Source organism: Penicillium bovifimosum (assembly GCF_028826915.1).
Source record: "Penicillium bovifimosum strain IBT 22155 chromosome Unknown utg000006l_segment0_segment0, whole genome shotgun sequence".
NCBI classification, from domain to species: Eukaryota; Fungi; Ascomycota; class Eurotiomycetes; order Eurotiales; family Aspergillaceae; genus Penicillium; species Penicillium bovifimosum.
The window spans coordinates 1,443,798-1,465,704 of record NW_026622715.1 but is presented as its reverse complement, the minus strand read 5'-3'; the positions used below and the strand labels follow the sequence as shown (position 1 = coordinate 1,465,704).

The window sequence follows — 21,907 nt, the reverse complement described above, 5'->3', positions numbered from 1 at the left end:
TTGAAACTACCGCGGAAGGCTCGGGCAGGGCATAGGGCCAGCCACCAGCAATCCACGATCGCTTTGTGCTACCTGTCTAATGGCCGGATTGTAAACACATCCAGTTTGTATAAAATTACCTCGGATTAGAGCTTGTTGACATATCAAGGGTCCAGATGTGATGCCAAGTGTGCTGGCCTAAGTGTGCTGGCCAGGTAGATCTCCCAAAGACCAGCAATAATGCCTCCAATATTGGCGTATGCCCGAAATCAAGGGCGACTTGCATTCATTCAATTAGTACTTACATTTAGTATCTGGCTGCACTTTACCGACAAACATCGACAGTTAATCTCCGGTTTGTGTGCCAGCTTGTCCCCGCCTTCTTCATCTCCATGCCAAGACCTGGACACCACAGCTGGCATCCCGACACTGTTGGACAACTACATCATTGCTGTCACTCGCAAGCAATTTTAATTTCTGTCCGATCAACATTTTATTTTGATGTGCTCCAAATTATTGAAAGATCTGCCTGATAGTACGGAGGACGGAGTATGCTGGGTTCAATCAGAGTGGCTGATGCTGAGGCTGAGGCACGCTCGACCTCTGTCGTGCCAGCTGAGGCGGCCGGATCTCCAGCTAGGCTGTTGAACACGCAACTAACTACTCTGCGCTCAAACCTCCACGAGAAGGCTTTGGCAAGTTGATACACCTTCGTGTACGATGTAGCCTGGTTCTTAAAAATCGCAAACATGAGCGAGACAAATCCAGAGACCTCGGATTAATCGGAGATGGCCGAGACGAGTGATTCAAGATACCAGATGCACCAATACGAGACTTTAAGATTGGCTCAATTTATTCCAATAATTCCGGCAGGTGCCTGATATGCGGAAATGAATACGTAGAGTGATTTCCCCATGAATCCCATGTTCCTCAAAGTCCTACCCGTTGACCCAGCCGAAATCAATATGGCGCATCGGCAAAAAACCCCGCAAAGACGGCGATCAACACTCGCCACCTCAGACTTCGTCTTTCAACCAGATGATCAGCCCCGAACCTTTTTCTTAAAATTCAGCCCCTGAGAATCCCCCTGAGCATCACGATCCTGTATTTTCAGTGATTGACAGATTGTCAGGGGGATGGCCGTGTAGCTAAGTGACCGGGGGGTGAATGTTGTGCCATTCCCCAGGTTCCCCAGGGCCAGTTTGTATTGCTCTCGAATTATGCATTTGCCATCGACCTAACTTGCAGCGCTCATGTTGAAAACTCTATTGCAATCCGACACGTATGTACATGTGAGAGGAGATATCGGCATTCCGCATAAGATACACTTACTACTACTCCGTACTCCGTACACGTCTATCAAACGCTAGATCGCCAAGAAACCAAGATCTGTGCCGAGAAAACGGTTGAGTTCCTAGTGAATGTGGATCCAATCCAATGCAATAACTTCTTTGAGGCCGATAGCACTAAATATATGCATACCTGTCAGACTAGGATAACTAAAGCCTCCGTAGGCTACAAGGGGAAGTTCGATTCTTCGAACCTGCCTATCGACCCGTCGATTGTCTACCCGACGCGGGAGATAAAATGGCCGACGACGCTGGCAGAAGACGATTCAGATCCTTGACCATGCCTACAACGCGATTCACAATATTAGTGCTTTCTTCTCGTTCGTCTTGTTGCTTGGTTTCTTCGCCGCTGTCGTTGCTGGATACTTGGTCCTCCGTGGCTGGCGGCTACCAGTTTACCAGCGTCTTCCAAAGGAAGATGCATTTCTGAGTGAGCGGGCGCGTCTGGCATCGCCGCATCAAGATTGAGGCTTTTTCTGCGTTAGTCGACGACATTTAGAAGGAGGTTCTACATCGTTTGTGGGAGTTTTGTATCATTTGCGATCTTCACTGTATAGTCAATGCAGCTTGTATGCTTGTGTCTTTCATAAGTGGCGTTGCATAGCGGACTTATATCAAAATGAGCACCAGATGGAAAAATGGAAATATCGTCGATTCCGGCCCAGGACGAATAAACATAGGAACAATAGGTATAGACAAAACACAACCACCGCCCCCCTCCCCTTGCGCCGGTGCTCAGAAGACCAAGCCGACCTACGGCATTGATCGCGGATCTGTATTCATTTTAGTTAGCATTCAACCCGCCAACGACAGATCTTCAGGTTGGAATCGAGTAAGTAGGGTTTTACACGTTCTCATGGAGGTGTACGTACCTTGACTACCCAGTCCCGCTGCTAGTGGGGCCGGGATTGGTATCGGTAGGGGCCGCTGCCCGGTGCTGCCACCGGGGTCCGGGGCCGGTATTCATTCAACCGCCGCCTAAATAAATAATCCGTCAGCAGATTCCGGGCAGTTGATACTCGTACCCGTAGTAAGGATATATAGAGCAATTGACTTACCAATTGTACTCGTTTGTCGGGCAACACGTGTACTATCAACTTCAAGGCGGCCAGGGCGGCGAACAGCCACAGGACCTCGGCCTGTATTTGGGCCTGATACTCGGGGTGTTCGCCCCCTATCTTCACCAGTTCCGCGGCCTGCACAGGATCCCGGCCTGGATCCGTGCGGTCTGCTATACTCATCGCGGTAGGCTCCACGTAGTTCCTTGACAAAAGGATGGTTGGGTCCGGCTGTGGATAGGCGTCGGGGGACTTGAAAACTCTTGTTCGAAGAAGCTGCACCCGGAATAGAGACTTTGATTTCGGAGTAGAATTCGGAATCTGTTATATCGTTTTCTTGGTCCTGATCTTGGGTTGGTGAAGTTCTGCAAATGTTTCATGTGGAGAGGGTTCTTGAAAGCCTCCGTCAAGAAAATTTCACAACCATCTGCAGAAACCAATATATATCTTTGAAAGACGGTCAGAACTCATTTACTTGGAGGATATGCCTATTCGACTCACCGATGGTCTTTATGGCCTTGCTTCTCGTCGTACATAAGCCATGCCACCATCTCAGCCGTTTCTTGCCAAAAGACCTCTGGCTTTTTCGTTCGACTCCGAGCGTCTGCCTTCGCTTCTATTATAGCCAAGATTTTGGACGAGTTGGTCGCCTTCAGGAAACCGTCGGTGCGTGCAATAATGATCTTCCGGCCGAAATTGATTTCCTTGAAGGGAGCACGAACAACGAACCCCCGATATGAAGACACAGATCTGACACGGGCATGTGACAAAGACTTGCGAACACCAGCGGGCAACGCTGGGCGGCTTGCTGGATCGTGAGGGTTGTGCTTTGGTCGTCATGGGATAAGGACCCTTCTACGTAGAAACGTAGTGTACGTCGAAAGCTCTCCGGCCTGGTACTCGGGGGTTTTCCCCAGCCGTCTTGAGCAGCTCCGCTGCCCAATGGAGATCCCCGGTGGGCTGTGACCCTATTTATAATGTCAGTAAACAGACGGCAAAAAGGATACCTGGAAGGTGGTCTGGAAAAAAAAGGAGGCTTGGTTGATGCACCCAAAGGAGATCTGGAAGATGGCGCAAAGGCGGCGGCGGCAAAGGCTCATAAGGAGGTTCAAAAGAACGTGAAACTTACTGCCTGTCAACAGAAAAACCTAGAAGGGGAAGAATGCCTCTCATTCTGACTATCTCTGCTCTACTAAAACATCTGGGAAGGTCACCTGACTAGGCACCTGACTAGGCGGGTGACACTGCCCATCGGAGAGATGAGGAAGACAACCAGGAAGAAGGACATCAACGAGACTATAAGTTGGGAGCTTTGTATGCGATGTTATAAGCCAGAAGAAAAAGGAACAAAAGAGATGAGATGATCCCGTGGTGAGATGGAGACGGGAAGAGGAAAGAAGAAGAGCTGCGCAGAAGAATTCCACTTTATGTTCTTCTGCCATGCTTGCTCCTTCCCTTCGCTATCGTTTGCTCGTCATGTATACGTCACGAAAGCTGTAGATGTAGCAAGAACATGAAAAATGGCAAGAGCAACCAGCAATACTAAGTTTGATCCTATCCAGTCCCAATGGAACCATCGGTGGTAACCTATCCATCCTTTCAAAGCCAATATCATGCCTCTGAGAACAGCTGGCGAAGTCGGTGCCGATCAACATCGAGAAATACGAGTCGATGAGGCACCAGTCTACAATTGATTTAAGCCCTACCGTTTTACCGAGTACAAATATATGGCCACAAGCATTTACAGGCAACTGTGAGACAGAAAGTAGAAGATACAATAATCTTGTAACTAGCTAAAGATAAAAGCAATACTAATGATTCAACCAGCAACAGCGAAACGGATACAGGCGTAAACAGTCGGACATTGTGTCAATTAAAAGGTCTCCGGGGTCAACTGGATTGCCCGGATGACAGATCCAACATGGGATTGCTGATAGCCACCTCCTCTGGTTCGAATGTCCACCAGAGCAGCCAAAAAGGGCAGAGGGTTTACCATAAAGGGTGAATCGAGCGGCCACCGGAGCCGAAAGCGGGTGAAGAACTTCACAAATCCCTCAGAAGTAATCCCTCCTTGAGGGATATTCTCATAGTGCCCAGTCAGGAGCCCTAGGAAGTCCCGGAAATACTTGTATTCCTCGAAATTGTCAAAGTATAGACTTCCAGCAAACAACTCCAGGCAACATCTCATTCTCTGAGTCGGCATGGGGCAGCCTGAACCAATGCCAAAGAAATCCAGATTCCCAAAGGAGCGCATGGGCTTCGTGAACCGTGCAGTGTAAATGTTCAGCCTGCTGTGAGTTGATCGGCGAATGATAGGCAGGACGGCATTGGCCTCATATTGGCTGACAATGAGTAGATCATTGTTATGCACACTTGAGAGAACCCAATGTGGTGCTTTGCAGAACTCATCTTCTATATCATTCTCACGTACTTGCACAGTCCGAATAAAATCCCAGGATGCGTAGAGCCCAGGCCCTAACCCATCTGGATATTCAGTGTCACCAACAGATGTGTTGGTTAGGCCTTCGAATGCCAAAGTAAGGGCAGACCGGGACGGTTGATCTCCAGGGAACTTGCCGAACTTGGCAAAATATACGATGTCCTTGTGAAGTCGATGCTTGTGAGGAATGTAATTTGGGGGTCTGGCGACCTCCCGTTCTCGCTCCACTTCAGATGCAATCTCTCTCTCTTGCTCCTCGTGAAGATAAGCAGATCTCACAGCCTGGCCTGTAGTAGAGCGTAGAGCGTCCAATAGTACCCGGACTTCTTCAATATTCGGATCATCGGGCGCTATGTCGTCTAAGGCACTCACTCGGTCAGCATCGGAAGGTAAGTAGTGCTGTAGGAGCGTTTTTCCCTCGGGTTCTTGCATAGCGATTGCTACCTGCGTTGGGGGATTGCTCTCTTTCACGTCTTTCACGAGCAAATCCCAAAGAGCGATCTTCCGATAGTACTGGAGTCCTTGGTTGGCCCAAAGCGGCCGTAGATTGTCTAAAGCATCGCATGTCTGGAGCATGGACCACCTCAACACGTCTGCCGAAGTGAAGTCACGGTCAGATGAGATCTCCAACAGGGACCTCATATTGTGGCTCACTTCGGGGGGCACCAGGAACAGTAGTGACTGGCGCTTCGCGAGGCCACGGAGTCTATTGCAGGCTTCAATAACGTCAGTAACATGTTGATATAGAGTCCATCGATACTACTTACCTTGTACAAGCTTGTCCTTTGTTAGTCGTGGCCCTAGGGTGACCGCAGCTCGGGTCGTGGCTGGAAGCTTCAAGTCGACACCCCGCGAGTGGTGTTGGTCAAGGAATACCAAGCAAGCTCCCAATCTTTGCCGGAATGGAGATGACTGAAGAGTCTCGATAAGTCCGTCGCGATCAATCACCATGAGTTCGTCATTTTCGTTGAAAAAGATGGCTGCTTTAACCTCGTCGTCGGGTGTTATTGACAGCCATTTCTCGGCAACTGATTGGTTTCCTGCTTCCAGAATTTGGGCCCCAACATCGATCAAGACTCGCACAGGCTGCGCTGTTGATGAACGTTCACCACAAGATAGCACAAGCTTCAAGAGCTGATCGACACCAAGCTGGTGGCCCTTTTCATCCTGCGCCAGGACACACTGCCTGTTGCAATCTCGCAGCAAATAGCCGAGAACCATGGCATTTGTGTGCAGGAGATCTGGGAGATCCCGCTGGCAAATCGAAAGTGGCAGAAGAGAACGGTTATCGTTTGTCCCGCTGAAGCCAGTCGTCAATTGCAGACCTCGCTGTGCAGGAATATCCCATGCCGAAGACGAGAGCTTCCGTGGGAATTCCTTTGCTTCTCTGGAGAAGACTACCCGAGAGAGGTAAAAATCAAGTATCTCTTTCTGGTAGCGAAGAATTGGAAACAAAACCATCTTGAAGGTCATGCCATCCTCTAGATTCACGCCGGAATATGTTCGCAGGCTGGAGGGCAGATCGTGAACACATGGGGCGACCCAGTTGTGATACACCGTTGAAGGGTCATTCTCTTTGGACAATAGCAAGAAACAAGTTCTCAGCTGCTTCACTTGCAACCCCTCATAGTAGTAGCTAAGACAAGTCAGAGTTACTGCGACGTCAGGATGTCCAAATTCCGCATTCTCAGACGGGACACCCTTCGCATGATATGGCACAGCCATCAAACACCGCGATGGGTGAAGACCATACTCCACCAGCCAACGCTTATTGGCAAGTGAGAATCTGAGTAAGCCATATGCAAAGTGCCCTCGTAGAACAAGCAGCTTGGTGATAAATACACCATCCTTGAATTCGTCACGAACGGTGGCTTCATCCTCCTTGCTCAGCTCGAGGTCTTTGATGAATTTCAATGCGCTGTTTTTGACCTTTGTAGTCCATTGATTGAAAGGTAGACCAGGGATCCCGTTCTCCAAGATCGCCTGTAGGATATAACGCAATAGTCGCCCAATTGCATCGTCTTTCAAGAACCGCAGAAGCGGATAGCGATAACCTGTCTGATCCACCTCAATGCAATTCGGATCATCCTGATGCAGGCGTTTGGCTTGTGTCGATACCAGGTGAAGCAAGTCTTGTGTTGTTTCCCAACGACTGCCGAGACCGTCTATGGATTTCTGCGTACCCATGGTGTAAACAAGCTGAAATTTGGTGTCTAAAACCTCGTCGCTTTCGTCAATGATATCTCGACAGTTTAGTCGTAGCCAATGCTCGAACTTGATCAGTGAAGGGTAGATATTCGGAGTGCTTTCTGCAGCATCAAGACCAAGGAGCCTGAAAGGCAGTATGTGTTCAGGAAGGGCAATGAGAATGCCCCTATCTCGAAGACACTTGTCATATATTGAGTGCAGCTTCCTAATCGTCGAATCGTCGAGTTCGGTATTGCGGGAGACAGGTATATGGTAGATACGACGATTGATCAAGCCTCCAAGTCGCTGAGAGAGATCATTTACACTTTGGCGCAGTAAAGGTTTCAAGACAATAAGCCTGACAAGGATTCGGCCATCTGCCAGGTGTACAACCGTCATCCCCGTGATAACAGTAGTTTTACCCTCGCCCATGTTAAGCTGAAGGAGTGCATTTCCATCACAATCTGGTTGAATCATCTGACCTGCGACTTCCACTTGACGTTTCCGAATTGTAATGTTTTGTTCAAGTTCAAGAAGCAGCCAAGTTGGATGGTCCGAGGGTTCCCACCCCTCATAGCCTGGATTCTCTGCCTCCTTGAAGAACCCATCGAGGTCTCGCATATCGATACAAGAGATTAATCGCTAGCAGCGGCGCAAGGTGGAAATTGATCTTCCGAATGCTACAAGCAATAACCTCCATTGATCAGGAATCATGGTCCACTGGTCAGAGCCCAAGACGGCCAAAACAGACCAAACCGTGATGGAGGGACAGACAGTATCAAACCCTACTGTGGAGTATCCGTCTCTCAAGGCTGCAATAATCACACCCCAGAGTGCGTCCCTCTGAGTCTCGAGGCCCTGTTGATGGGAGACTATCTCACTCCGGGCTTCTTGCCAGTCGAAAGATACAGATCCTTCAGAGCCCTTCGTTTCAGCTGCGGAGTTCGAAAGAGCCTCCAAGGCCTGGATGCTACGTTCAAGCTCATTGCCATAACTTTGCTTGCATGTGTCCGAATTAGTCTTGAAGTACTCCGCCAGTGCCCGAAGCTCGGGCGTCGGCCTCGGAATCAACGACGCCCCACGATACGTAAATGAGACACACTCAGCCTCATGACCCATTAGCGGAGACTCTTGAATGAGCTCAATGATTCCGGGAGGCATGAATAGGCCGTACTCTGCATCATTGCCACAAGTGGGGGAATTGGGAATGGCTTGCGCCTTAGCATTCCCATTGCTTGAGGGGGGGACCTTGTCCTGCACTTGTCGCAAGAAGCTGAGGAATGCACCGTTCCGAACCCAGGTATCACAAAGAGATTGACATTTCTGCTGTGCCGCTTCTCTCATAGCCAATGGAACTGAGCTTTGGGGTGGAAGTCCGGGAGTTCTGGTAGGCCACTGGCCTTGTATATAGCGTCCAAAGTACCGTACAACATGGAGTCTCCGATTAGCCCACTCCTTATGTTGGTTTGGCATCGTGCCGTTGGTGCTAGGTGTGAACGGCGTATAACACTCCCAGATTGCGGTTTCAATCTCCCTGATGTTGAAGTCCTCACCCCTCGTCAGATCGAAAGAAGTCACTTGACTGCATGGCCAAGGAATCTCACGGCAACTTGCTGAGAAAGCAATCGAGAGTAATTGGAGAAGGACAGATTGATCAATGATGCCACCGAAACCGACCTTAGCCAAAACGGAGATTAAAGAATAGGTGTCACGAGATCGAGATTTCGAGCGACAGAAGTTGTAGAGGGCTACCCAGTCTCTTTCGGTCGATAAGCCCATAAGCTGAGAGCAGGAGGAGTCGCTCAAATTGGGTGAGTGGGTTGAGACATTTGTGAATTTCCTCATTGTCTCCACAATGTTAGACGAATGATCCACTGCTGAAGGCCAGTCTCTGACCAGAGCTGTCAATTCATACACACGGTTGCTGCGCGGGCTCCTGACGTCCTGATCGCGGGAGAGGTATGTTTTCTTCGTGTATAGAGACGGAGGCCCACGGACCTCAGAGCATCTCAATTGCTCGTTCCGACATCGAGCACGGTTAAGTAGATTCGTACTGCCTGCATATGCAACATGCTGTGCCCTCGGCTTGGTGCCGTGAAATGACGCGAATTGATCAGCGAACTCGAGAATTTCTAGCGACAGGGGCTGGAAATCATCATCCTGAGCGAGTTGACCTAGGACACCAGACCATGCAACTATCTGCATCACACAGAGTTTTGGAGGGTGGAATCCACGGACTGGGGTGAGGGCAGCAATGCTTTTGAGGATCCTGATGCAGTCATTGTTGAGTGGAAACGAGGACCTCAAACACCCTTGACGTAGGATACGGATAGCCTCCGCGGTGCCCGAACGGTGAGTGAAGTGATCAGGGATAGGAAAGGACGTGAGCGCATGCAGATATGCTTGATATATGGCCGCCAGGCTGTCAGAGCATCGCAGAATTTGGAGGTGAGTGTCCATAGAATAAACCATGTACTTCACACGACCCCCTTCCGGTCGATTGACTTTCAACGAAACATGGTAACCCTTTCGAGCGACGATAGGCTCGCCGTAGGGAACAATCACACATCTAGCGTTCGAAGAATCGACGAGGACAAGTTTATCCACTAACCCATACAAGCAGCCGATCCTTTGCGTGGAGTCAACGAAAGCACCAAACTCCTTGGAAACCACACGTCCGTCGCTGTTCACAAAGAACTTCAACCGCAGGCGGTTCAGTTCTGCCTCTAGAATTCCCGTGGATGTCTGCACCAGTATAATTTCCTCGGTCTTGTCAAGTACATTCAGTATACCGCCAAGTAGCGCGAAAGGTCGGCTGCGTATATCGACCAAGGTCTTCGACCCCGCCTGCATGAGCATTTGATCAGGCATTTGAGGATCAAATGACAAACGCCAATTGCTTTCGCAAGATTTCCAAGGCTGGTTCAGTGGACGAAACACGACAGCGCCAGTCTGCAGATTCAGCCAATGATAGTACTCAGTGACAAATGGTCTGGGGAAGTCCTCTTGGAACACGGCATGCGGTATGAGTTGCAGTATTTGAGAGCCCTTCCGAGTTTTGATGAAGAACTCCCCTGCTGCCATCCCGAAATGAACCTTTTCACTTGTGTGAGTGTGCCATGGTCGAATCAGTGGGGTTCAGAAAGTCTTACCTCAAAGCCTTCAATATTCTGTGACGATACAAAGGACGCCCCAGGCAGATTCGATGGGATGACCGGAAGAGATCTCTATGTATTCATCAGATTAACACAGGTGTGTACATTCGATCATAATTCAGGTAGACTTACCGATCCAAAAAGCCGTTGATAAAGGGGGTCGCTCAGATAGCTGCGAGGTAGCTTTCCTGGAGGGGATCCATCTACCAGAATCTCCCCCGTAAGATAGTTGAAATGGACATGCTGTGAAAAGCCTGTGAAAGTACTTCCAGTTCTGGTAGCTACCGAGGTGTTCGATCCTTCGCAGATACTCCAGGGCTCCGATATCTCAAGGCAGCTGATGCCACGGTGTATAGCTTCATTCAGTCCAGAAGGATGCGTCATGATCAAGTTTTTCACGCTTTCTCTTATCCGAAACGCGATCTTTTGCCAGTTCTCTACCATAGTCTTGACCGAACCGGGAAGTTTGCAAGTCTCGGAAGGTGCGTTCTCAAAGAGCAGAAGCGAGGATCGAACAAAGCAAAAGAGGTCCTGAGAGCTGCTGATAACTTGAGACATCTGAGTCCGCTCGACATCATAAGTCGTTTGACAGATTGATGCAACTCGAAGTATGATCTGCTGCTTTTTCCCAACATCCTCCCCTTGATCGGTCGAAAGAGCTTCGCTCAGGCTGTCACACCATTCCATTGCCACTTGCCGGCACTGTCTCAAAAAGTTGATAACGCTCTCAGGGGACGGCGATTGATTTGACAAAGCCAATGTACGGACCGCAAGTGTAACGACGAGCTCGAACGTCCAATACTCGTTCCAGTTTCTCTCTATAGCCTCCAGTAGGCCTTGCAAGGTTTGAAGGAGACGGTCTCCAAAACCAATATCCTCAAAGGCTCGATGGGTAACTTCGAATGGAGTACGGGTTGGAGGATGGTGTTCCAAGCTCCCAGGCTGTTTGCTGGATGAGGGAGACAACAGACTGTTCATTCAATGATAACGCTGAAGAAGCCAGCTCCCGCAAGATGTTATGCCATTGCACGTTTTCACCAGAACGAAGGCATCCGTACGCAATGAATTCATCTAAGTCAAGCAATCTATCGCAGTCTGCCTGGCTCGCGAGAACTTCGTTCTGGTGATGGGAAGGAGAATTGACGGTATATTGCAATTTGGAATATGGCCCGGGAGGTAGTTGAATAGTGCACATGGTCTTGACTGTTGGTACTTCAGTCTGACTGCTGACCCAGGCAGATTGGTTACTGTCAAGAAGCCTCAATCGAAGCGCGTTCTCTGGGCAGACTACCTCAAATGTCACAGGGAGACTGCGATGTTCCCGAGTATGACCCCAGGGTTTTCTATTCGATGCCAACTCGAGCTTCGAGTGCCGCCTGACCTTGAACTCGTTGACTCCGGTGTAGTTGAGCCATTTGAATATCACGTTGCCTGCCGGGCTCATCGGCCTTTGCGGCAGTTCATCAACCAGTGTCCAGGTCACATTACGCCAGGAAGCAAACCAAATGGGTATGTCGAGTTCAAATACAGCGCATTTTCGAGCGATATCTTCTGGAGGCAGCGGCCATTCGTAGACTTCAATGGAGAGTTGATTGGCTTTGCCAATGATGGAACACTCTTCATAACCAGTAGTCAGGGAAACCAATCGGCGCCTCCGGTTGTAGCCATAATGATGCCGATGTTCCAGTTGCGCTGCCTGGTCTTGTAGCTCTTTGTACTCCGCGTGCAAATCTTTCCATTCCAACCACTTGCGCTCCCGGAGTTGGGTTGCGTGCTTTTCAATGCTGACTTCGAGCTTTTGGTGATAGTCAGAGCGGTCAAAGTACTGAGCACCAAAGCAATTTGGTTCTGGATCACTGAAGATACTCGGGTAATTTTCAACCTTTTCTTCGTGTCGTGTGCTGAGATGGTGCTCTATATCTCTTGCTCGTCTCATTTCACTCATCTTAGGAAGTAGTAATGGTTCGAGAAACCTCTGCGGTACTTCCGGCGAGAACGCCTCCAACAGGGGACAGATTTGGACAGCAATTTTGTCCAGAACAGCCCACAGCTCCACCAGCACCAAAACCATAAGTGACGTGGCCCGTGGATCGGCCTGATACTTTAACTGCGCGAGTGTGAAATATTGCTCAATCGCATCTCCAATCTTAAGACACGCTTGTTCATATTTTGAAGTGGGCTGGGCCTCGAACCAGGACTGCAGATGTTCCTCGACCCATTCCTCAAATTCACCGAGTGCCGCTACCGAGCCGTGTTTCAGAACGGGGAACCCATCGCTCCAACTCAAGTTGATTTTATCAGTTGGGTCAAATCGCGTTCTTCGCACTTTCTCGGGCGACAAACGCATCTTAGCTTGAAGGTAGGGTCTGGAGTTGACTAGTGACATGTGCAGGTCTTCTGGTGAGGCTGATGGTGGAACAAATGGAATATCAGCCCCATCAGACGCTCCGATCTGGGTCTGAATGCACTTCAGTTTGTCAAGCAAATGGTTACTTGTGAATGTCACTTCCTCGGCAACAAATGGGAAAACGTCATGCCCCAGCTTAAAGATCCGCCGGCCAAGCCGTTGACGTATTATTGCCCAACAGTCCACAGCGTTGGTTGGATCTCTGTAGATATTGGCTCCTGCTGAAAGCCTTGCCATGAGAAATAGTATGAAATTCTTGTATTGCATCCGGTCCTCGTTTTCGGCAAAGCAACGCCGCAAGACTACCTGAAGGGCAACTCGAAGTACAAGCCAAGCTGGAGAGCGGGAGAGCGCCTCCATGGCAGTAAAGCGGAGCAGTAGTTGACTTCATCTCGTACACACTTCAGGATCTTGTCAGGATATTGATTATGTTCTCCGAGTGCGAGCAGCTCCGTCATCAACCCTTCGGTTATGAGACCTGGATGGGTGGTCTCCCGATGTTCATCCACCTTTGTGTTGGCTTTTGTGGTCTTTGGCGCCATATCACTAACCTCCTCAGATGCTAACTGAGAGACGGAGGAGGCCAGATAGGAGCAGAACAAGGGGTCATTGAGTTTGTGCCCGGATATTGCGACGCTGACTCCCGGGAAGTGGCGTATGAGTCCCCCTGAAGAGGAAAGTACCGGTGCATCTTCGCAGGATACCTCGAAAGCGTCAATGAGCAGAGAGTCTTTCTCTCTATCATAATAGGCAACCCATCCACAGTTCTGAGCTCGGATATGACATGCGAGAGCCCCTGGCTAAGTCAGTTCTACTCGTGTCGGGGGATATGTTGTGTGTGGGTAGAACTCAGTCAGGACAGAGAAGTAGCGTAGCTGGACTGCCATCTCGACCAGCCACAACAAAGTAAGATATCCAACTTACCACCAGATTTTAAGTTTGAGAGCTCTGTTTCTAGACCCTGCTGTGAGATACCCTGGTCCATGTGCATCTGGATCCAGCTATCCACTAGATTGTAAGCGAACTCCCATTGGAGCTGTGACTCAGGTGTAAGATTTCGAATGAATTCTTGTAGAACAGCCTGGATAACTGCGACCATGCGGATTTCCAGCCGGTCCAAGTGTTCCTCGGCCTCCTGTGGGAGCTTTTTTTGGAAAGAATATATGATGGAACACAAAAGAGAACAACTCTTCGTCGAGATCCATGGCGGGGTAATGAGACATCTTTAAATGCCAGCCCGGGAGTTTGATGAGTGAGTGGTGGGTTCAATGTAAAGATTTTCCGAGAAGGAAGAAGAGAAAGGGGAACAGAAATCTTAAGTAGTCTGACTATCAACTGAGTCAAATGTGATTTGATGACAATAGACTCAATAGTGATGCAAGATGGGCAGAACAACGCACGAAGGTTTAAGAAGAGAAAACATGACCATCATGCCTCTTGAAGACTCCCCATACATGGGATGATGGGATATCTTTTGCTAGTTCGCTTCAGGTAAATTGTTTGGTCACGTGATAGAGGCATAGCTATAAGGACTTGGGAAGTTGGGAGGCTTCCCAGATAACTAGTTCTTCCTCTGTTGGTATCACCAGCTAGGTCCTGTGTACACAGACCAGTGGACAGCTGTGCTTATGAAGCGGAAGTGTATTCGATAGTAGATAGATGTTAATGTATGTGTGTCTAGGTCTAGGGATAAATACCCCTGGATCGCACACGTGACACCACGGCCCTCGGGCGGCCAGGCCTGCCGCCTAGGTACCGGGGCGGGCCTCGGCGGTCACAACGCCGAGCGGCACGCAAGGATGCAGGCCGCCAAGTCACAAGGGAATATATCCCGACATCCTCCATCCACCTCAGTTATAGATGTTTCTAAGACGCTCTTGTAAGAAAATCTGTCAGACTGGGATACACTGGGATAAGGCCTCCCTAGGCCATAAACAGGAACCTTGTGCTAGATGTGGTTCAGATGTTGCGGAAAGAGTAACGGCGAGAAAGTATATTGCGGAGGAAAGAACGACTGTGGGAGATGACACCAGCTTATCAAGGTAAGTGTCACTACGTACTGTACTGTGTACTGTACTCCGTAGTAGATCGATATACGCTAATCCTAATGCGGTGAGTTACAGACTTACAGTACTGTGGAAGCGCCACATGGAAGATTGCGGGGTATGCCCTGTTTGATTGGATGTTGAGTCACACATCTGGGGCAGCGTGAAACCCGCCGCTTTGTCGCTTCCATTTCACCATCATCAATTTACCAGACATTTTAGCCATTCATCTTCGGAATAAGGATCATAGACATTCGGGCAGTGGCATGCAGCTGAATCTGATTGCTGAACCTACTTGTAGATATTTGAACCTTGAGTCAGATATATGCTGTTATGAAAAGTAGGTAGACCTACCTAGGCTCTAGCTCCTGGATATGTCACTGTCTAATGGCAGCATGTTCTTGACGGTTGGGTTATCCTTTCCCCAACCAGGTCCAAGTAGATATCAGCATCACTTGTATTGGAGGTAGTCGGATTGTCTCTCCAAGATGAGCTGCATCACCAGGGGTCAAGTCCAAAGTAGAGCAGTGTGGGGAAGCCCGGAAGCCGGGAACCCCTCGAGATCACCAGGGGGCGTCGTTGGTAGCAAATAACTACAGAAACAGAGGGACAAGAAAGCAGACGGCAGAATGCGATCCAACAGTCAACCATTCCATCAAGATCAAGATCGTTCGGCATCAAAAGCCAGCCGGCCGAGATCCCGAGATGCGGATTGGCCACGAGTCACGGCAATATGGCTGACCTGCAGTGTGACCTCCGAACCACAAGCTGCATAGCCGACAATATTATTAATGACATTCATAATCTTCTGCCCCCTCTCAGGATCTAAAATGGAGATCCAAAGCGGCTAAAGTCCAACCAGGGCGTGGTGAAATCCCCAGACCGAGCGAGCCACATTGTGGGGAGAAAGTGGGAGAAGCGGCAAAGACTTACTCCGCTACCCCCATGAGGCACAAATTTGCTCGGCAGCATCGGCCGCTGTGCCCTTAAGAGTACTGTTTTAAATAGGTTTTCATGCTGGATTTTCTTCGAATTTCTTTCATAGACAAGTGTTAGATACCTCCGAATCTGGCTTGTATAGACGAACCGGCCACCACAGACACAATTTGTTCTCTGCACATCTCCGATACCATGGCGAAAGCTCCCCAAGATCTACAAGTCGCCATTCTGGGCGCGGGAATGGGTGGTCTGACCTCTGCCCTAGCCCTAGCTCAAAAGGGATTCAAGAACATTGATGTATATGAATCTGCCAGCGACCTCGGCTTCGTAGGGGCTGGTATTCAATTAGCGCCTAACATGGCCCGCGTCCTGGATGGCCTTGGTGTTTGGAAGGGTATTGAGGCAGAGGCCGTGAATATCGAGGAGACGTCAGTGAGAGGTATGTACTGATAGACGATACTACCAAGCTGATTCCATGGACCCTAACATTTGTCTGCAGAGGGTGCAACGGACAAGGAGCATGCATATGTGGATCTGCGATACATTGAAAAGACTTATGGATATAAGCACATGGTTGGCCACCGTGCATCACTAGCCAACGGGTTATACGAAGGCTGCAAGCAGCACTCTTCGATCAAATTCCACTTCGGAATCATCGCAGAACAAGTGGACTTCGGTCCCCGTCCATCATTCACAGCTGTACCCCGTGCCGAGGGTACAACTCCGTTCAAGGTCGAATGCGATGTGCTCCTCTCTGCGGACGGTATCAAGAGCGTGACCCGTGTGGAAATGCTAAAGCGATTGGGCGTAGACGTTGGCGTTAAAGACACACAACAAGCCGCCTACCGGATCATGATCCACAAGGACCAGATCAAAGACGATCCCGAGCTTCTGGCCCTAATTAACAGCAACCGAGTCACACGCTGGATTGGCGCAAAACGCCACATCATTGCCTACGCCGTCTCCAACAACACTATCTATAACCTCTCCACCACCCAGCCCGATACCAACTTCGCAGCGGCCACAAACGCCACCTATACAACCAAGGGCTCCAAGCCAGCCATGATGGGTGTCTTCTCTGACTTCTGCCCCATGGTCCAGCGTATGCTAAACTACGTCCCCGAAGGCGAGGTCTGCGAGTGGAAGTTGCGTGTCCACGAGCCGCTTCCTACTTGGGTCCACGACTCTGTCGCCTTGGTTGGTGATGCTTGCCACCCTACTCTGCCTCACTTGGCTCAGGGTGCTGCCCAGGCTATTGAGGACGGCGCTGTTATCGGTGTCGTTCTCTCTAAGCTTCCCGATACCAGCCCTGAGTCCATTAACAAGGCTCTCCGTGTGTACGAGAAAATTCGCAAGAGCCGCGCTGAGGCTTTGGTTGAGATGGCTACCGCTGCTGGCCGTGCCCTGCACTTGGGTGAGGGTGCTGCCAAGGAGGAGCGCGACAAGCAGTTCGCCGCCCTCCGGACGGGCAAGGGACCTGTGCCTGATAAGTGGGCCGATGCCGATGTGCAGCGTGAGATCTATGGCTTTGACTGTACCAAGGTGGCGGCGGATAACTTTGATGAGTACTTCTCGCAGATGTAGGCATTATTCCATATTGCATCAGCCTTGGAGAACATGATGCTAAATGTTCTTTTGGTCCTCGCAGGGACATCACACCCCGTCTCTCAAAGCTTGCTTAACGAACGAACGTTCGCGGCGTCCAGTATATATGACAAATGCATGAAATGAATAAAATGGACATATTTGAATGCACAGCAGCACAGTGTAATCTCAGCAATCTAGCTCTCTGGTCAATCATCATCCTTGGGTGCGCACGAAGTTGTACTGTGTAGTAGTTGAGCCGCAAATGGATCTGCGTGATGGCCGATCTCGCCCCGCGCTCAGCACCGACGCGAACCTCCAACTCGCACATCCGACCAGTTTCAAGCATCGGAGCAGCGCCATGGGGTCCTTTCCGGGCTTCTGATCACCTCAGATAAATGCCTTTTCCAGCAGTACGCCAGTACAGTGGTCACTCAATATATTCAGCTAACCAATCTGCTCATAGACTCCATCACCGTTCCGCCTCTCCCGTCAAAACCCATCGACGCGCCGCAATGGCCCCCAGTTTGCCCCGACACCTCGGTTTTTGCTATCACAGAGTGCAACACAGAAGGCGGATGATGACCTCGACGTGATAGACGATGATGGACCATCTTCAACGCGTCAAGTCACGCGTGACCCGCTAGCCTCACATAGTACCACTCGCCCGCACCAGCCCGACGTCATCGAGGATTCTGACGATGTCGACATTACAAGACATACTGGGACCAGAGCGAGAAATGCCAATGAGCTACTAGATGATGCCATTGATAGCACTCCTCCGGAAGAGCCGGAGACACCGGGCATCCTGGATGCTGAGTACGACGCGCTGTTTGCGACAACCAGAGAGGGCAACAAAAGGCGTCGTGTCGATGCCAGCACGCCGTCGGCATTAACGCAACTGGATCCAATACCTTCATCGCCCCCCGACGCGGCAGATGCTCTGGCTGGCGACATCGATGTACTGGACAGTGGCACGCAAAGAACCCCAGCGCCTAAAACACACCAGTTCGCGCTACCCATCTCAACTCCAGATGTGAGAACGAGAACACCGTTCCGCGGCCGTCCTCGCTTCATGCTTTCCTCAGCGGCAAAGCCTCCTAGCAGCCAATCCGCGCCCAAATTCAAGCAAGCCACACCAGGCATATCGCCGCCCGAGAGGAGGAAACCAGTATTTGTTCTGCCTCGCTCGCCGTCTCCAAAGCCGGACGCAGAAGATATACCTGCGCCATTTTCTCCCTCCGCGCGCACTCTGCATCGTCGTGGTCGGAATCGGTCCGGTGCTAGTTATGTTCCCGGTGGAATGGCTGCTGAGGTGCGCGGCTGGGTTTTGGAAATGGGGGCGAAGCATGAACAGGTGCCCAGGCCTCTATTACCTCAAGGCCCCGAGACGAAGGTGGCCGGTGCCTCGCTGGAAAGGTTAGCGAAGTATTTCCTGGCAGCGCGTGTGGTCCAGGTCAGTCAGTCGGCTCTTAGTGGCTGTGGCTGTGTCGCGTTTCTCCGGGCCGAAGTCGTTACTGGGAACAGTGTGCAGGGGCAGGATTCTGATCCTGCTGTGAACATTATGATTATGGGGCCTTCGCGCGCTGACTCTGCCGTGACACCCCAAATACGGCGTGGGGACCTAGTTGGTATTTACAGAGGGCTTAACTGGAGCTTGGAGCTTGGCACAGACTATGGTGAACCTGTGATACCTGGGCGGATATATGGCGACGCCTCGAGGTGTGATCCTACCGAACAGGGTGGACACGGAGAGACGAAAGAGGTCTGGCTCGTAGCCATGGAATGGGATCTCGTGGAAACAGCTGATTGAATTCGCCGACCGAACGTTGGCTCTATACGTGTATAGTTTAGTGTATCATAGGTAGGAGGTGCTTCGTCTGTACGGCGAGGGTCCTGAATCTTAGGTAGCCCTTTTATCAACGACGTTCGAAATAATGTCACGGAAACAGATCACGACCAGTGAAACGCTTTGGGTATATTCTATATGCATTGGCTAGTGTTATATGCAATCGTTAGTCGGCAACAGCCTTAAGGGCATCTGCAGCCACATTGCATCCCCACCGAACTAATTTTAGTTCTTCTGAAGACACGATGTCAGTCTTCGCGACAACCTTCCGGATGAAATAGATCAAGCCCTTGGCAATGTGTGGTGTCTCCTTGACACGCAGGAAGATTTGCATCAAAGCCTCTTCGTTTTTCTCAGGCTCATCTGTCGTGACGGTCTTGGAACCCTTCTTCTTCTTCTTGGCCTTTTGGGATTGCTGAATGAGACTGATGATCAGGACTTCCACAAATGTCGTAGTCTTGGGCTGCAGATATGCAAAGTTAAGGTTCTTCAAAATGCCCAAGGTCAAGCTGCCATCTGCAATGAGAGTGCTGAACATCTTGGCCAAGTTGACCACGGACTTCATATTGACACCATTCTCTTCGTCGTCGGGGTCAAAGCTGTCATCCTCGTCCTCGTCCATATCTCCCCGTTCGCCCATCTTCTTGAAGACGTTCCAGAGCGCAAACATGAATGACATCTTGATACGTCGGCCCATATCACCACAGAGTCGGCGCGCGATCAGAGAGTAGTATGGGTTGTGAGCCTCTTCTTCCATGGCACAGTGTAGGAGGACACGGGGAATTTCGAACTCTTGTGCACGCTTGAGGCGAAGCTTCATGAGTCGAACATGGGCATCTTGGAAATCATTGGCTGACATGATAGCGACAAAGATCGAACGTCGGACGTCTGTGTTCATGCGGTGGGCCCGTGCGAGGTCTCCAAAATTAGGCTCAGTGTCGCTTTCATCATCTTCGACTTGGGTTTGCGTCTCTTGCGTGCTAGACATTTCCCGCTGTGCGGTAACAAGGGGGTCCTCTTTCCAGCTTGCGCCGACCAACCACCACTTGCCCTTTTTGGAAGAGTTGTGAATATCATCGCGCGAGATGTTGATAGGTTCTGATGCACGAATGACACGAGAGCTGTTCAAGGAACCCAAAATCTTGCGCATTTTGGTGATGTGTTCCGTGGTGATGCCTGCACCAACTGCAGCCGAGGCCTTCGAGCGGTTGTTCTTCAAATCTGTGATGAGGTCGATCATGAACTTTGTGCGAACAGAAAGTTTGTCCTCGCCGACTTTCGCGACCGCAGGCTGAATGAGCAGCACAATATCCTTGAGTGACGATGGGTCATCTAGTCGGAGTTGAGGGCCAGAATCTGTGTATGCGTTAGAGGGATTGTAAGTTAATTGGGTGTTGCACATATAACTTACTCCGAATGACTTTGAGCAAGAGTTCGGTATTCGTTTCCGTGATGTCCTTCACATAGAGACGAACGTAATCAAATATCAATGAAGAACCAATGACGTGGAAGTTGTACAGTTGCGACAAGAGTGAGACAAGATTGATAGCTTCTTTCCCTTGGAACTTCCCACGCTCGTCGCCATCGGCATCCAAGGTCTCGACAATCGTTTGGATTACCTCGGCGCCGAAGTCCATACCAAGGAGTTTGTACAAGGCCGCAATGAAACCCGCATGCAAGATGAGGAAGGTGTCTTGGAGAACTGCCCTCTCACAAATGAGGCCCATCAACAGGCTAATCAAGGTAGATGTAACGTGCTGGCGTGGGTAGTCGCGGTAAAGCTTCTCGAACTCTGCAACAATCGAGAGCATATTGGCTTCGGACAACTTGTTCAGCTGTCCTTGGGCCTGGCGCTTGAGTCGAGTAAGAGATTCACTTTCGGGGTCGGAGCGTGCCCTCAATGAAGGAGGAATGTATTTCTGAGCTGTTGGCTCGGCCTTCGTAACCGGGGCAATATAAGGGTTTTCCTTCTTTTTGGGCTCCTTAGTCTCTTCCTGATCGAAGCCATCAAAGTCACTGCCTTCAACAGCTTCGTCGTCATCACCACTACCGAAAATCTCTTCATCAAGATCAAGGTCCTCGGCGCTATGGCTATCATCGTTGTCAGGTTGTTGTGCCTGCATGCTCTTCGCCTTCTGTCTCTTGCTCCGTAACCAGTCATCGGCTTCTCGTTTCCGCTTTTTGCTCTCATCCTCTGAGATATCACCGCCGCCGCCGCCAAGGTCTCCAAGCAGATCATCCAGACCATCCTCTTCGAAGGCCTTTGGTAATTTGCCTCCTTTCTTGAGGCCAAGCTTCTTCTCTAGCGCAGCGATTTCGGCATCGTCTTGTGCTAGCTTTGATTTGACAGATGCTGGTATATGACCCCCAGATGGAACATCTTCTTCTGATTCAGCATCGAGGGCATCCTCGTCAGATTCGTCATCTTCACCCTCATCCTCATCCTCATCCTCATTGAGGTCGATTCCTGAGCCAAAAGCGGACTCAGAGTCAGACTCGGATGCCGACACATCTTCTTGCTCCACTGTGGCCTTCTTCAAGATAGATTTGGGTTTCTTTTCAGTTTCCTTCCCGGATTTCGACTGCGTGTGTTGCGCGCGAGGTTCCTCGTCGAGGTCCATATCGTCGGAGTCAGGATCGAGTTTCCCGTTGGTGTGTACATTTGCCTGGTGCTGAGGCTTTTGTTGAGGCCGCTGCAGTGGACGCTCAAACGTTTTCTTGCTGTGTGGAGCGACATGTCGAGACTTCTTCTGCGTACGCTCATTTTGGCGGCGTTCTTTGCGTGAGGCGGGCCCATTGAGGCGACGCTTCTTTTCTCCGTAGTTATCGCGGATTCCAAGCTCGGACCGGAGGTCGCGAGGCAAGGCAGTCGTATTGTGCAGAGGACGGGGCATTCTGTTCCTCGGAGATATCTT

General features: G+C 50.3%; 6 protein-coding genes across 6 annotated transcripts; 2 read left to right on the top strand and 4 right to left on the bottom strand.

Moving 5' to 3' along the window:
* Positions 1-2,291: 2,291 nt before the first annotated feature.
* N7515_008205 (uncharacterized protein) lies at positions 2,292-2,569 on the bottom strand (the record flags this gene model as incomplete). The annotated part of the gene is made up of 2 exons (XM_056668949.1): positions 2,292-2,306; positions 2,387-2,569. 2 exons carry the CDS (start codon positions 2,567-2,569, stop codon positions 2,292-2,294), a joined length of 198 nt encoding a protein of 65 aa, XP_056518779.1.
* Positions 2,570-4,259: 1,690 nt separating this feature from the next.
* On the bottom strand, positions 4,260-7,634 carry N7515_008204 (DUF3638 and DUF3645 domain-containing protein; the record flags this gene model as incomplete). The annotated part of the gene is made up of 2 exons (XM_056668948.1): positions 4,260-5,542; positions 5,594-7,634. The coding sequence occupies 2 exons, from the start codon at positions 7,632-7,634 to the stop codon at positions 4,260-4,262; spliced, it is 3,324 nt and encodes a 1,107-aa protein (XP_056518778.1).
* Positions 7,635-8,353: 719 nt separating this feature from the next.
* Positions 8,354-13,798, bottom strand: N7515_008203 (uncharacterized protein; the record flags this gene model as incomplete). The annotated part of the gene is given in 7 exon segments (XM_056668947.1): positions 8,354-8,413; positions 8,442-10,109; positions 10,301-11,138; positions 11,158-12,960; positions 12,978-13,371; positions 13,500-13,719; positions 13,751-13,798. 7 exon segments carry the CDS (start codon positions 13,796-13,798, stop codon positions 8,354-8,356), a joined length of 5,031 nt encoding a protein of 1,676 aa, XP_056518777.1.
* Positions 13,799-15,751: 1,953 nt separating this feature from the next.
* N7515_008202 (putative monooxygenase) lies at positions 15,752-17,143 on the top strand (the record flags this gene model as incomplete). The annotated part of the gene is made up of 2 exons (XM_056668946.1): positions 15,752-15,998; positions 16,059-17,143. The coding sequence occupies 2 exons, from the start codon at positions 15,752-15,754 to the stop codon at positions 17,141-17,143; spliced, it is 1,332 nt and encodes a 443-aa protein (XP_056518776.1).
* Positions 17,144-17,541: 398 nt separating this feature from the next.
* On the top strand, positions 17,542-18,956 carry N7515_008201 (uncharacterized protein; the record flags this gene model as incomplete). Its single annotated transcript, XM_056668945.1, has 2 exons — positions 17,542-17,556; positions 17,610-18,956. The coding sequence occupies 2 exons, from the start codon at positions 17,542-17,544 to the stop codon at positions 18,954-18,956; spliced, it is 1,362 nt and encodes a 453-aa protein (XP_056518775.1).
* A 202-nt stretch (positions 18,957-19,158) lies between these two features.
* Positions 19,159-21,886, bottom strand: N7515_008200 (MIF4G domain-containing protein; the record flags this gene model as incomplete). The annotated part of the gene is made up of 2 exons (XM_056668944.1): positions 19,159-20,348; positions 20,404-21,886. The coding sequence occupies 2 exons, from the start codon at positions 21,884-21,886 to the stop codon at positions 19,159-19,161; spliced, it is 2,673 nt and encodes an 890-aa protein (XP_056518774.1).
* Between the last annotated feature and the right edge of the window lie 21 nt (positions 21,887-21,907).